We start from the raw sequence: 14,945 nt of genomic DNA, 5'->3' as shown, positions 1-14,945 counted from the left end.
CTTACTGATCAGTCTCTCAAAAATAAAATCCTTTTTAGATCATATTTCTTACAAACAAACTAGCTAAAAGTCATTTCATACAAGATAAGACTTTTAAAAGACACATTTTAAATGATAAATGTCCAATGTTCTCTTTTTCTTCTTGAAATCTGCCTTTAAAATGTGAGTCTTTTTTAAATTTTATTTTTTACTCTTGGTTCCATCTTTGTGTTACTAAGGTCAATGCTACAGATTGATATTTTGCATGGTTCAGGAGGCTGCAGAGATGACCTTAGAGGATGAGAAGGTTCATATGCAAAAGACAGAGATACTTGAACAGAAGTATCTCTGACAGAATGGATGCAAAGTCCTGATTATCGTCTACTCCATCTACCACTAACAGATTGGTTTAGTGGTATGACTTATACTTGAGACTGAAGTGTGTCCGTGATTCTAAGACATGAATCCTCTGATCACTCCTCCTTGAAATAGAGCACGGTATGTTTTACGATCTAAGTTGGTCAAATCAAATCTCAATCTCGAGTTTACCATTTTAATTCATCCAAAAATAAATATGATGCTTTTATTTCTCGGAAAGCTTCCTTTAGGGATTCATCAAACTAACTTTAATTTACACTAACTCTCATTTATGTTTCCACAAATATAACATCTCAATTCATTCTTTAGAAGAAAATGAGTCATTTTTATGTAAAGTAACACAATAAAATACATTGGAAGTTACAAAGTATTTTACCGGGCTGCAGCTGAAGTTCAAATATATCCTGGATGAGGCAAATGCAATCAAACAATTACAATAATGAGCAAAACAAAATAACCACCCAGTCTGGCCTGATGTGATTACAAGTGACTAAACTATTTCAGAATTGAATACACATTTCTTTTTTTAAAGAGGGCAGTATCAGTGCTGGTTCTAATACAACGTGTCACAGAGTAAACTTTATCCCAGTTAATAATTCACTTTACGAGTTTGGATCTGATCCCATTGTTCCATAAATATTTCCTTCATTGTTATGGTTATTACATTTATGTTAGCAGACACTTTTTAAGAACGTACGGGTAGAAAACTGTGTTGTATAATTACAATATTCTGCAGAGGTTTCCATGCTACTGCAGAATATTTCTGTTGGTGTTTTCTTCCACATCCACTGCATTCAGTCCATGTCTGCGGATCAGAAATAGTCTGCTCAGCCACTGGGACTGGTTCAGTCACACGTTTCTGTCAAGGTTTTTTTCCTGACAGGCTGCCTACTCATTGGCCAGCCTGTTTGGTATTCAGTCGGTGAATTAGCTGTTTGGATGCTGCCAAGCCGTGTGTGTTTGACTGAATCAGGTTAGCACTGAAAAGCAGTCCATTAGGGAAAGGACTGCTTTTGTCCGATCTGCTGGGGTATTGTAATGATTAGCTCGACTCTGTGACAGGAGCCAGTTAGCAAGAAAAAGCTCTTGGATAGTTGGATACTTTCAACACATCAGAAATCTCGGGACAAATACCCTGTTGTTTTGAAGAAGATAAGATGATTGTTTATTGATCCATTAGGAGACAAGGAAACAGCGGATTGGACGGGTAAAAGTACACAAAGTTAATAAAAATAAGAATGAAAAAGAACCTTTCAGTAAGGATGTTAAAGAAAACACAACATTTAATTAGGAGCTAAAACAGTTGACATGTATACAGATTTGGAAAAAAAAACCTAAACTAAATGGGCCTCATGTGAATTGTTTTTTGAGATCCGACAAGTTCATTTTCTTTTCCTTTTCTGAGAAAAAAGGTCTGATTTCCGACTTTAACCCAAATATTCTGGACATTTTGTTTCTGAATTCTGACTTTTTTCCACAGAATTCTGACTTTAATCTCACAACAAATCACTTTTTAATCAGATCTCTTAAATGTTTTCACTAAAATGTCTCTGTAGAAGTGCGTAAAGTTGGTAAAATGGGGCAAGTAGTTGAAAGTTGAACCTTTTTATGAGGGGGGGTCAAGCCTTAATCTTTTTTATGTTGATATTACAGGATATAATACTCCACGTGTCAAAGCAGTAGTTATTACAATAAGTCTAACACTGAGATAAACTATGCAATACCTGTATGACTACAACGTTTAAGTCTACATCATGCAGTGCACAATGTACTGTAAGGCTGTGTGACTATTTTTATTCTAGTATAAAGATGTTCTATCTATAAAATGTAAAGAATTGTGACGCATTCAAGGTGAGATGTTGTTGAGAGGTTGTTATATCTCTCAATGCAAGGATACTTCGCTAACAATGGTGTAAAGCCAACAATATCTGCAAGACGACATATTACAGGAAGATATTTCCACTGTAGTGCAGTACTTCTGCTCCTCTACTCATTCAACCCCCAGCGATACAAAATGTATGTCAACCTGTTAATCATTTACTTTCTTTATGAGTGAGCAAACCCCACCTAGAGATTTTGGACAGCCGGACACTGCGGACACAATGAACCTTCTTTGTGTTGCTCATGATTAAGCCGGAGTTGCATTGAAGGTCGATTATTGTTTAACTACACTAGTGAGTCACACGTTTCCCCATTGAGAGTATCAAAGGTATGTGCTGGATTCATCAACCCAAAGCTATTCTGGGTTTGATTTTAGACATAATGTGTCTGCTTAACTGGTTGTTATATATGCAAATCCTCATATTAGATGCAAATTGTTGATGCAGCTGTTGTTGTTTTGTGGCCAAATGATTTCCAGCCTTTAATTCCCACTCTATCGTTTGGTTTAAATAATCACAGACTCTCTCTCTTTATCGCTCGCTGCATATTTTTCGTCTTGTCGTCTGATGATGTTTATTCCTAAAGTCTGCTGTAAATACAGAAATCATGGGTGTAAAAACAAAGTAGGCATTACATTTTATTCTCACAACCTTTACCAATACAAGAGGGACGCCTTTGCTGTCCTGGGAGTCAAACATCAGGGCAAAAAAATGTCCAGAAATAGCGCGCTGCTGCTCGCTAACGTGGATACTTTGAGTGCATTTTATAGCAAATACTGTACTTTTCTCACCTTTTCAAAGAGTCAGTGTTATCTATTGCATATCTATTATAATGAACACATTAAAAGAAGTAGCGTTTGTCTTGGTGATGGGATTCAACAGCTGAAAAGCGAGGTTAAAAGTACAGATTCATTAACATTTTGTTTTGGGTAATTCTTTGTAACTTCTGCTATGTACGTTTTTAATTGGCTATTGAATACATTTTCATGCACGTAACAGATATGCATTTGTCCCCCGTCCTTGGCATTTCGATAGAAAGCACAGATTTTATGAGGTCTATCGGCGACTGTTTGAGACATTTAAAGCAATGAACCACGACTCCGCCTCCACCGTTTGGCTCCTTTTTAATTTACCTGTTATTAAACCTCAACTATTGACCTTCTCTGTATCACCATGTGACATTTTCAAACAATGGGAACGCGATGACAAAAAAGATGAGCATGTGGAGAATTTCCGTTTGCTGTGCCCGAATGCCCTTAAAAACACTCCCACCCTTTGTTCAGACGTTGGTCTCCCTGCCTTTTCTTGCAGCAGTGCAATTTTGAACGCCTCATTACAACAGCCACCGGCCCAAAGCAGGCTCATTATAGCACACGCACTCAGTGGAAGTAAAAGAAAATGAGACCACTTTACAGAAGCGAAAGGCCAAGATGCACGCAACATATTTAATACCTCTAAAATACTGCACACCAGGTATGTTGGGACAAAGGGGATGCCTTTACTGTAGTCATTTAAACATTAGGTTTAGGTCAGAAACTTGAATGAATACAGATGTTTTACAACATATTTGAAAAGATATTGAAAGATAATCATGGCGTGTTGCACTTCACCGCAAATCCTCTCTAAAAACAGGTCTAATTGTAGTACATGCTTGTTTCATTGCCAAAACAAGGTTGTGCATTAGACAAATGTGACGACCCTGCGTCCCTGTTGTCCCTGTAATGGTGTCTGTCCCTTTAATGATTGTTCCCTTTCTTTCATTAGCGCTGATTGAAGGCACCTGGCTGAGCAGTTAAAGGCCGGAGCCAGAGTCTTGCCAGGTCTCTCTTTTGGCTGAAGGACTCTGGGGAGAGCGGCCTCGTTCATGCTTAGGTTTCCCTTTTGTTTTGGTTCGGCATGCAACACCCTGCATCATACCATGTTCACACATCCACATCTACACTACTGATCTTACTGACTAACACACCTCATGATGGTAGGTCTTTGATTTGTTTGCTATAATAAATAGAGCCGGGTCATGACACAAACCTTTTTATCACAAATCTTCTAAAGAGGCTCTATTGTGCTCGTTTTCAGGTTCATATCTGAAGTGTGTGTCTCTACTGTGACGTGTTTACATGGTTTAATGTTTAATGAAAAGTGCTTTATTATTGGTTAGCTGGATAGCTCTGTTGTGATTGGTCAACCGCTTATGGATGTTCCGCCCCTCAGCCTACCACGTACAATGTGTTGGAGCGCTAGCCAATAGAAATGATGGGTTTTTAGCCTTTGCACAAAAACCCTTATTAATTAACTAGAATACAGGGAAAACCCCAACAGGTATAATAAGGCCTCTTTAACTGGTATGTAGAATCGTGGCATTTCACTGGTATTCTACATTTCTGGTATCTGGTGACCTCCCTAAAGCACTCAAGTGTAAATATTCTCCCCTTGCAAGTTGATGTATTTTCTCTCTGCTTGCTTTGTATTTCAATCCCCATCGTCCCTTTTCATGATTCAACCGATGACTTCCTCTTAAATCCGTATGTCTCTGACCTTTTCACTCACACGTTTAAGTGAAAACAGTTAAGTGTAACCTTGAATTTCCCCTCATGTCACCACTGCCAATGATGGAGCGACAGTGTCCTGGCACTCACTGTCAGCCGTTCACTGTCGGGGCTCTTTGAAGGTTAACTGAAAGAAAGTTCAATTTTGGGTAGAGGGAGTTTGAGCCTTCTCATCCCTGTGTCACAGAGAAGCAGCGAGAAACCGGTCATTACCAATTCAGTCAGAAGAAGTGAATCCACACCAGAATACTGTGAAACACCTCCATCGTGCTATTTCAGAGGCAAAGCTAATGGGTTGCAATTTATATCAATTTGAGCTGCTCTTATCTACTGCAGATCAAATACTCTGCAGGGCATGCTTTTCACATTCCACTGCAGAGCTAATAAGCATTGTGAGAGCTAATGAATCTTCATTTTTGTTTACTTCCTTCAATGAGCCAGTGACAATATTCAGTGTGCAATGATTGGTGTTATTGAGATAAGCAGCAGTAGTGTTATGAGCTGGATTTGAATGACTGCTTATTAAGAACGAATTGTTCATATTCCGGTTATTAGCTGACACCCATAGGAACTTAAAGGGGCCATATTTGTATTTAGTGTCTCTCCTGTGACATGTCTCCATGCTTTAATGTTCAAAAAGCTCTTTATGTTTCTCATACTGCCTGTGCTGCAGCTCCTCTTTTCACTCTGTCTGAAACCAGAGCCCCGTCTGCTCTGATTGGTTAGCTGTCCAGCTCTGTTGTGATTGGTCAACCACTTAGAGATGTCCCGCCCCTTAGCCTATCACGTACAATGTGTTGGAGCGCTAGCATGATATTGCAGAATAGGTGTTTCAGGCAGGGGGAGGAGTGTGTGGGTGGGTCCCTCAGGTGAACTATGGGATTTTAGCCTTTGCAGACCATTTACATGCATCAAAAACCTGTATAACGCACTACAAGAAAGGGAAAACCCAACAAAGCTTTCTAGGGCCTCCTTTTAAAAAGTGCGCTAGAACACGTTGGCTTCAGATCAGGCACTATCACTGAATTGACTGAAGAGTAGTTGCAGGTATAGATACATTACCCTTGAAGTTTGACTAGAGTTATTATGAGAGTCATAGTGTTGGTAAAATAAGGACAGGATCAAGCTGGAGGTAGGAGTGGAGCCAAATGGGGCAGTGAAAATGATGGTGGGGGGGCTTTAAGAGGGGGGGGGGTCTTTAAGAGATTTCAGTCAGTGATGGAAGATAGAAAGTGACTCTAATGGTTCATCTTCATCTAAACTTCAGGCTTACAGATAAGTGTTAGTCCAAACCAGCACACGCTGTCTGATAGGGATGTATGACCTTGGTCGTGTTATCTTCCGTGTTCAGCCAGGCACTACTGATCACCCCCCCACGCCCCCCCCCCCCACCCCCCTGTTGTCACCTGAGGCCTATTAACTTTGCACATCTCTACTTCCATCAAATCGCTGTCATACGGCTGGAAGCAAGGCCTCAAGTAGAGATGTTAGTTGTACTTTTTTGGTCAGAGGATGCTCATTTTAGGGAATTCCCTTCTGATCAATAATGGATTAGTCACTTAAGCATTAATATATGGAGGTTTTTTCCCCAATTAAAGCTTAGTCAGTAATGGTTTTGGACTTTGGCACACCCCAGCGCTAGTTTAAGGAAAAGACACGTCGCAGCACACAATGCTAGCATCCAAAGGACAAACCCAGAAAAATCCATTGAAACTTTCACAGCTTTTGTCCGATTACTGGTATACACTTCAGTTTCTTAAAGGAAAAGAGACTTTGTTTTCATCCACCTGAATACAGTGAATTACATGAGTTTATATAGAGAAATTTGATTGTCTTTACTTCATAATAATGGGCTCTTTTAAGACCCCCACGGACACCTCAAAATGCACAAAGGAAATAACTTAAAGGTAAAAACAACAAAACATCAATACAGACATAAAAAGAGACACTAATAAGGATCTGTTTTAGGCAAATCGTCACATAAACGTCTGAATTGGAATAATTAAATGGTGATAAATGAATATCTGTTCCATGATATATACATAGCACAAAGAAAATATAACAGAAAAAGAAACAGACTGCTGGTTTCAGAGAGAGATGATGGTGTCCAGTAAGGGACATTTCAAACTCAGACCAGTCATTCACGCTCTAGATGACAGCCAGAGAAAGAAGGACGAGCCTTTGATAACTCCCTTTTCCTCGATGCTTGAGTTTTCTGGAGTAGCATGTCCTGTCTTTGAACCTCAGCCTCCTCACGGATGGAAAATGAGCTTTGATTTACAAAAATGAGAGTAATACAGCCTCCTTTCTTTGTATCCCGGATTCTCACTACATAAAGAGATGTTTTTGTCAGAGTAAAATATTGTGTTTTGTGTCGGACGGGGAAAATATGTTGCACATTAGCCAGCTTTTGAAAAAGCAGCTGATCTCATTATGATAGTCCATATCTATATAAAGCCTGCCTTTTCAAACACATTCATGTCCAGCGATACAATTATTCCTAGCATCCATTTACAAAACCCACAGGTTGATATGCTGCAGTGATATTACATTCCCCTTGTTGTATGTCATTACTACTTACTGCTGCAACAGCGTGATTTCCTCAACAGGATCATTAGTGTGTGTGTGTGTGTGTGTGTGTGTGTGTGTGTGTGTGTGTGTGTGTGTGTGTGTGTGTGTGTGTGTGTGTGTGTGTGTGTGTGTGTGTGTGTGTGTGTGTGTGTGTGTGTGTGTGTGTGTGTGTGTGTGTGTGTGTGTGTGTGTGTGTGTGTGTGTGTGTGTGTGTGTGTGTGTGTGTGTGTGTGTGTGTGTGTGTGTGTGTGTGTGTGTGTGTGTGTGTGTGTGTGTGTGTGTGTGTGAGAATGGGTTTGGTGTTTGCTGTTTTAAATAAATACTTCCTAATATAAATGATCAGGCTTGCCCTAATGTGTCAGTTTCAAACGGGTATTGTTAGCATGTAGCTTGCCAACGTATTTTGCCTTTAAGACGCAGAGTTGACAAACATTGTGCAGGGTCTTATGGCCCAAATATTTTATTATAATATAGGTAATTTTATATGTATAGGTATAAAGCATTCCAATTAAACAATTATTAATAATATAAAAAGTCAGAATCCAAGCATATTTTCTTCTTACCCTGCTCCCATTAATCACATGCATTATCCAGGGCAGTAGCTGCAATCTTGCTACACGTTTTCTCATTTCCCCTCTAATATCCCTCACTGTTTAATTTGATTATGCAAAGACATGTCCCTCCGGCTGTGTGTCTCTCAGTTTGACTCCTGTTGTTCAGCACCAAAGCACGCCTTAAAGAAAAACCTCTTTGGTTTCCCTCTTCAATCTGGATCTGATCCAGAATATGAAAGTATCGTCTGATTATGCTGTCATATTTTCTAGCCGGTGAGGTGGAGAGATTCAGAGCCTCGAGGCATGATGAAGGGAAAGATCTCACAGGAGGTGTATTAATAGAAGGGCTGAGTCGTGTGTGTGTGTGTGTGTGTGTGTGTGTGTGTGTGTGTGTGTGTGTGTGTGTGACTGAAGATGGAAATATCTGGATCAAAAGATCCCCGGGGATATTGACACAAACACACACGTTGATACACAGAGAAGTGATTGCGTCATTAAAGTTAGCCAATCTTTTCCCAAATCAGGCGAGCACTTTCCTGAATTAAATGAGCCGGATGATGCCAGAGGAGTTTACTCAGCTTTAGATACAAGTCCTCGTACACATAAGTGTGTGTACACATCTCCACAGCTCCCCTCTCTCTACGGACTCATAAACAAGACTTAGTTTAGACAGATTTTTCTGCTCTGATCTATATTTAATCTAGAGACACACTGCTCCTGATTGCTGATTCACTCTGATTTCCCAGCAGCGGTATGATTGATTAAGTCCTCCTGAGAAAACGAACACAGCAAGCAGCGAGAGGGAGGAAATGAGGGAGCCGAAGAGTGAGAGAGTGTGTGTCTAATTTTAGAATGAGGGGAAGTGTGTGCAAAAATAAGGGGGTCCAAAATTAAACTTGCGCTGAGCCACTTTTTAGGATGGTTTTGGGAGTAATAGTCAACAAGGGATGCAAAAAAAAGTATTATTTTTAACTGAAATCGAGAGAGTCCATATTTAGATGCAATTTTCGAATTTACCAGGCTTCTCTGCTTTAGTGAGACTGTAGAAAGAGACCAAAAAGAGAGGATGCTGTGGTGGATAAGCGATGTGAAGCATTGGGATAAAGGCATAAAGAGAAGAGACGCGGTGGGAGGGATGGAGGTGGGCCTGCCCGTCTCCCGCTGCTTGTATTTGTTGTGAAATTTAATTCCAGCACAATCTCATCAGGGTTGGGAAACACAGGGGACCTTCTCTGTCTCCAGCCTCTGTCTTTGTACTCTTTGTTTGAAGAGGCAGGTGGACCAGCTCTACCTTTGCTCTCCACCCCCGCATAAATACACACACATACACACAGTACATACATACATACACACACACACACATACATACCTACATATACACACACACATACACACACACACACACACACACACACACACATACATAGATACATACATACATACACACACACATACATAGATACATACATACATACATGAGGACTATCTCTGCACAGTCTCACTGACACACAGATGTGAAGTACACATACAAAGATATTTATATACACATTCATGCATTTGCAGGAGAGAGAAAGACACACACACACACACACACACACACACACACACACACACACACACCCGCAGTTGTCATGCAGACGGGTGACAGCTGTGTTCAATCATTGTGTCAGTGGGTGCGATGGCAGGAGTGTGATTTGGCCCGTGGTTCCCCTTATCTGCCTTTTACAGCCTTCATCGCTTTTAAATGCACACACACACACACACACACACACACACACACACACACACACACACACACACACACACACACACACACACACACACACACACACACACACACACACACCCTCCGAACACACACCAGCCTGCTGTCAAGGTCACATCTGAGCCCATCATTTTTTTTTTGATCCTTAAAAACACCACTCACCTGCAACCTTTCTGTTGGTTTCACTATTTAAAACAACTGCTCAACACGCAGAAACAAAATAGTTGTTCATCAAAACCGTTGGTTTCGTCATTGGTTGAAACATCTGGCTTTCGAAATCTACTCTGCACCACATGATCTGTTTTGGAAGTAAAGCCTCCAGGACATGAGATTTGTTTTTGACTTGTTTTCCCAAGAAATCTGAGAAAATGCTTTGCAACCCACAGGAAGGTGAGACATTTGAGAAACAAACAGCTTATGGTGTCCTCACTATGTCACACTCATGCTTCTATTACAGTATATTCTTTAAAGAGAAACAACTCGTATGTTTTGTTGTCTGTGGTATCTGAAAAAGACATTCCTCACATTTTGCTTCAAAGATTAGTGAAACAATGACCTGATTATAAACAAAGTTTCTGAATTATCAACTTCTTTTTGACCTGCATGCCATTTGAGTTTTGATGATTTCCACCAAAGCGTTTTCACTTTCTGAGATGTGTGTCTCAAGAAGTTATTTATTTCTCTGTTTGTCATCTTAGGTTGGAAGCCATGACTTTAGAGGAATCTGGCTTTTGTATTGTCTTCTGTTATTGCTTGTGACGTTAATGAATTGATCTGTTCTGTCAGTCAAACTTGTGTCTGGTTTGAGTTACTGCTAAATATCTGAAGTGAAAGCCCCACATGCAGCAGGACCTCTCCAGTCAATCTCTCTTTATTACATGAAGTGAGCTGAATTCTGCCCAGAACTGCAGGATGCATTTTACGCTAACAACGTTTACAGTTTGATGAATGCCATGAATAATCGTGAGCAAACATTCCCCGGGCCGTGCTGGTTTGTTTTTCCGCTGCTGATCGGAAGCAGTTTCTTGCTTAAAAAGCCACTGGCTTGTGAAACGAGCCTCTTCCCTCATTAGGCTGAGGGGTTTTCACTTCACACGGGACGCGACCGTGATGCAAGATGATAGTAAGAGTGTCATAACGGGGTGTCATAAATGAACAGCTCTGCATGATCTTACGAGCAGAAAACATTTCCTCCTCTGTGGTAACACTTCTATGTCACGATCAGGGATGGGAGGGTCACTTTAAAATATCATCTGTTATGACTGCTGATAACCAGTACGATTTGTATCATATCTCAGCATCACAATATATAAATGATCTAACCTGATAACACCCCATCAGTTTTGGAATACCTCAATATCAATTAAAATACAAGTAAATACAAGAAAAAGCAATATATTCCAATAATAATTATACATTTATATTCTATTTAATATTCCATTCCTTAGGTATATATAATATCCTGCTTTATATTTAGTTTTTATGTACATTTTTTACTTCTTTTTTCCATGCTATTTTGTTTCTATAATAATGTAGAATGCCTTGTCTTCCCAAATTGGGATCAATAAAGTGTCTGTCTGTCTGTCTGTCTGTCTGTCTGTCTGTCTGTCTGTCTGTCTGTCTGTCTGTCTGTCTGTCTGTCTGTCTGTCTGTCTCTTAACTAAGCAGGTGTAAACCTAATTCATTTAAAAGAAAAAAATGGCGAAAGGAAGAAAATAGATGCCTAAATGAACATAAAACAAGCAAATTCAACGTTTATTTATTAGCCAATTTGAATCTCTATTAACTAGTGAAGCTAACTAAAGCTGTCAGATAAATGTAGTGGAGTAAAGAGTATAATATTGCAATGCTTTACAAAAATGAAAAACATTCAGAAGTGGAGCAGAGGTATAAAGTAGCATGGAATGATTAGACTCGGGTAGTATGTTGTTCATGATATCCACCAATTTTCACAATCCCAAACAAATTCTTAACTTTGTCATCAAATGATCAGAGTGTAAAAGTAGAAATCCCTTAGTGAATACAGCAGGAAAACAAATACCCCTCAGTTAATCCAGTGTGGTTTTAGCCTAACAAGCCGGCACCGGCCTGTGGGAACTCTGTCCTCAGATCAGATTACACGTTGACCCGCAGCGAGTGAAGCTGTCATTCTGCCAGCTCCGCGGCCGGGTCGCCGTCTGTTCCCCAGGTGCACTGAGTCGTCCTTGCAGCAGGTCATGCCTGGGCTCTGATTAGTAGGGCAGTGGAGTAGTGCAGCTCTCCGGGGGAAACGTCTCTGTTTAGCTGCTCTGAGCTGCACTCTCACCTGCAGCTTCAGGAGCTGATTGGGAGATCTGAGTCAGACCGTGGACAACCTGCAGCTCACTGAGACACAATTATTCAGCTCTCCTTTTCTATTTACACTTTTGTTTTATTTCTTTTCTCACTTGTATTCAGAATCAAGTTTATTGCCAGGTCTTCCAGATATCTGTTCACAAAACCAGAATACTTTGCATACTTTACATCCACAGCTGACAAGCATCACAGCAACCCTGGCACAGGTTAGCATCTGTTTACATGCGCTCTGACAGATTTACATTCAGATCTTAAATGACCATGCAATCAGATTTATTGTGTGCACTTAAACACCGTCATGGTCTCTTAATATTAGTTCAGAAATGTAGGGTCACTAGTATCAAATACCACTAGCCAAACAAATGAAATTCTTCACATTTGAGAAGAGATAACAAGGTTATGTTAGAGTTTTGGCTCAAAAAACGACTTGTCTGTTATCAACAACGTTGCTGGATATTCAACTAATCCTATAATCTTTTAACTTGCATACCACTAAGTTGCAAACATTTCATTGATTAGTTTGTGAAGCTACTGAGAAAATATCAGGCCCTACAGCTGCACAAATCGATTATTTAGTATCTGAAAAAGTGCGGTTAAGGTGATGCATAGTCTTCCTTTTTTCCTCTGTTGATAAACCCGAGTACTTTGCATTCTGTCCCGATTCTGCACAGCTGACAACAATCATGATCGCCCTGGCACAGGTTAGCAGGTGTTTACATGCGATGTACATTCAGATCTTAAATTACCATGCAATCAGATTTTCTGTGTGCATGTAAACACCGTCATGCTCTCTCCCCCTCTCCCCTCTCCTCACTCCATCCCCCCTCCTCTCTCTCTTTCTCCCTCTCTTCCTCACTTCTCTCTCGTCCCCTCAGCGGTGGGTATCCTGCCAGATGAGCGTGAGGCGGGAACAGGAATGCAGCTCCGCTCTGTTTACCTCTTTCTCCTTTTTTTTTCTTGCTCTCTCATTCCTGACACATTTTTTCTCCCTCTTGCTCTGTGCCACCACCCTCTTTCCTCTTCCCTCTCTTTGTGTGAGTATGCTCAGTCACTCAGCGCTTTTGTTTCGTGAGGGTGGAGAGCCGGTGGGAAGCCTGTGATTGTGAAAATAAGCGCCTGTGCCGGAGCCGGCTCGCCTCAGAGACAAACTCAAAAACAGCGGAGGGACGCAGGTGCTGTGGATTTTAAAACCTGTTCATGTCAAGAGGAGATGGATTTATAGAGCTTGTGAACTTTTGGAGGGAATTGACTACTTGTGCAAAAGACATAAACAGATTCTGCTCGGCATCAGGGATGGCTGGAGAAACAGAGGGCTCTGAAATCTTATGTTGAACACTGTCTGATCTGTGCCCGAGAGTCGGAAAACCTGGAAGTTTAATCATTGAGATGGGAGGTGGAGACACATTACGCATGATTTAACAAGCAAAAAGATACAGCTCGGGAAGGTTAACCTCAAAGACATCTGTTAAACCTGATTACACCTGAGTCGGGAGGGAAAATGACTTGCTCTGGGCTGAATTAAAGGACTAACCTGTGATGTCAGACTTCACCTGGGGCGGTCGTCTCAGACTCTGCTGAGTAGACTTCATTTCCAGGTGTTCATTTCCCACACCAGACTTGACTCACCTGACATCATCCCCTCTCTGTGTGAGCTTGCCACTTGGCTCATTTTCTCACCTCATCTCTCAGTAATCCCTGCTCTCAAACCCACCGCCACCACCTCTCGTTTTCGTCCCCATGGAGCCACTCGGGAGCCGTGAGAAGAGCCGCTGATTAATGTGACTCCCAGCACCACAGCACTAGAAATAGAAAGAAAAAGCAGCAGTACTTGTGAACTAGCATCAACAAAAAGAGGCATCATGTGGAATCAATCTGGATACTGCAATCACATTCCTCATCATGGATATCCTTTCTACCATTCACCCTGCAGGTATGCTACCAAAACTCTGCCAAAAAGTATTGAAACTCAGTTACATCTCTGTCACTTGTTGGGGCTTCTTGTATCTCATTTCGTTTTCATTAATTTGGCACCGAGACAAGATCCAGTGTGTCTGCAGTGAAAGGGAATCTGGTCACGTTTAATCTTTGGTGTTCCTCAGGGGTCAATGCTTGTACTACTGGTTTTCTCTTTCAGGAAATTGTTTTTGCCGTTTGAGGACAGTTGTTGATCCGGTTAATCTGACCTGATGCATCCTTGTTCCTTGTGTAGTAATCCAAGTTGTTCGAGGGTTTGGTCTTTCGTTGAGAAAACGTTGTTGCCGAACTGGTTTGTCAGGCATGTACGTTTGGCGCTCGTTTTTAACAGAACGAGAAACTGGTTTTACTTGTGTGGTGGAATAATAGAAGTTTGTGAATGGGTAGACGTGGTTGTAAGTCATCGTGACGATAGTAGCAGACTTGCTAATTGTTTTGCTAAGAACGAAGCTATGATCATAATTACTAAAAAACACTCCTATATAAGGGTGTTGGCTTTATGAGACACACTGTATTCGAACATTCAGTATGACTACAATCATGATATAGGTCAATTCAGATCTTGATAAATATATATATATCTTGATATAGTTTTCTTGTAATTCAATAAATGAATAGTCTATTTGAAATGCACACATGGTATAGCCCTATTTTCTTTATAATGTGTAAATTAAGAACTTTAGTGCACATTTATGCTAAACGATGTACTTTGGTCTATATTCTTTCTTTAAAAATCTATTAATTGTAATAATTTTGTGAGCTGTATACACTGAAATCATATTTTAAAATAATAATAATGACAAACTTTTAGTGGAAAACTGCACTTTAAAAGTAAACTACGCTCTATTTCTTTAAAGTATTCCCTTTCTTTTTTGTTGTGGTCCTTTTTGTTTTGTTAAATGCTCAAATTTGTGAAAAATATAATGTGCAATTAGCAGTATACTGAGAGTAGCAGATAAGCAGA

At 40.4% G+C, this 14,945-nt stretch overlaps 1 protein-coding gene across 6 annotated transcripts in view; it reads left to right on the top strand.

Moving 5' to 3' along the window:
- plekha7a (pleckstrin homology domain containing, family A member 7a) overlaps window positions 1–14,945 on the top strand; it is a 129,864-nt gene that overhangs the window by 19,681 nt on the left and 95,238 nt on the right. The window contains exon 1 of one of the 6 annotated variants that reach the window (XM_063907261.1): window positions 12,919–13,937. The exons of the other annotated variants lie outside the window; for them this stretch is intronic. Within the exon in view, the coding sequence (XP_063763331.1) occupies window positions 13,867–13,937 (71 nt within the window). The 5' untranslated portion in view covers window positions 12,919–13,866. Of the gene's footprint in view, window positions 1–12,918; window positions 13,938–14,945 lie in introns of those variants that run through there. 6 annotated transcript variants of the gene reach the window in all.

This window comes from Eleginops maclovinus, chromosome 2, assembly GCF_036324505.1.
Source record: "Eleginops maclovinus isolate JMC-PN-2008 ecotype Puerto Natales chromosome 2, JC_Emac_rtc_rv5, whole genome shotgun sequence".
Lineage (NCBI taxonomy): Eukaryota > Metazoa > Chordata > Actinopteri > Perciformes > Eleginopidae > Eleginops > Eleginops maclovinus.
The sequence above is the reverse complement of the archived record's forward strand: the minus strand, read 5'-3'. Positions and strand labels throughout refer to the sequence as shown.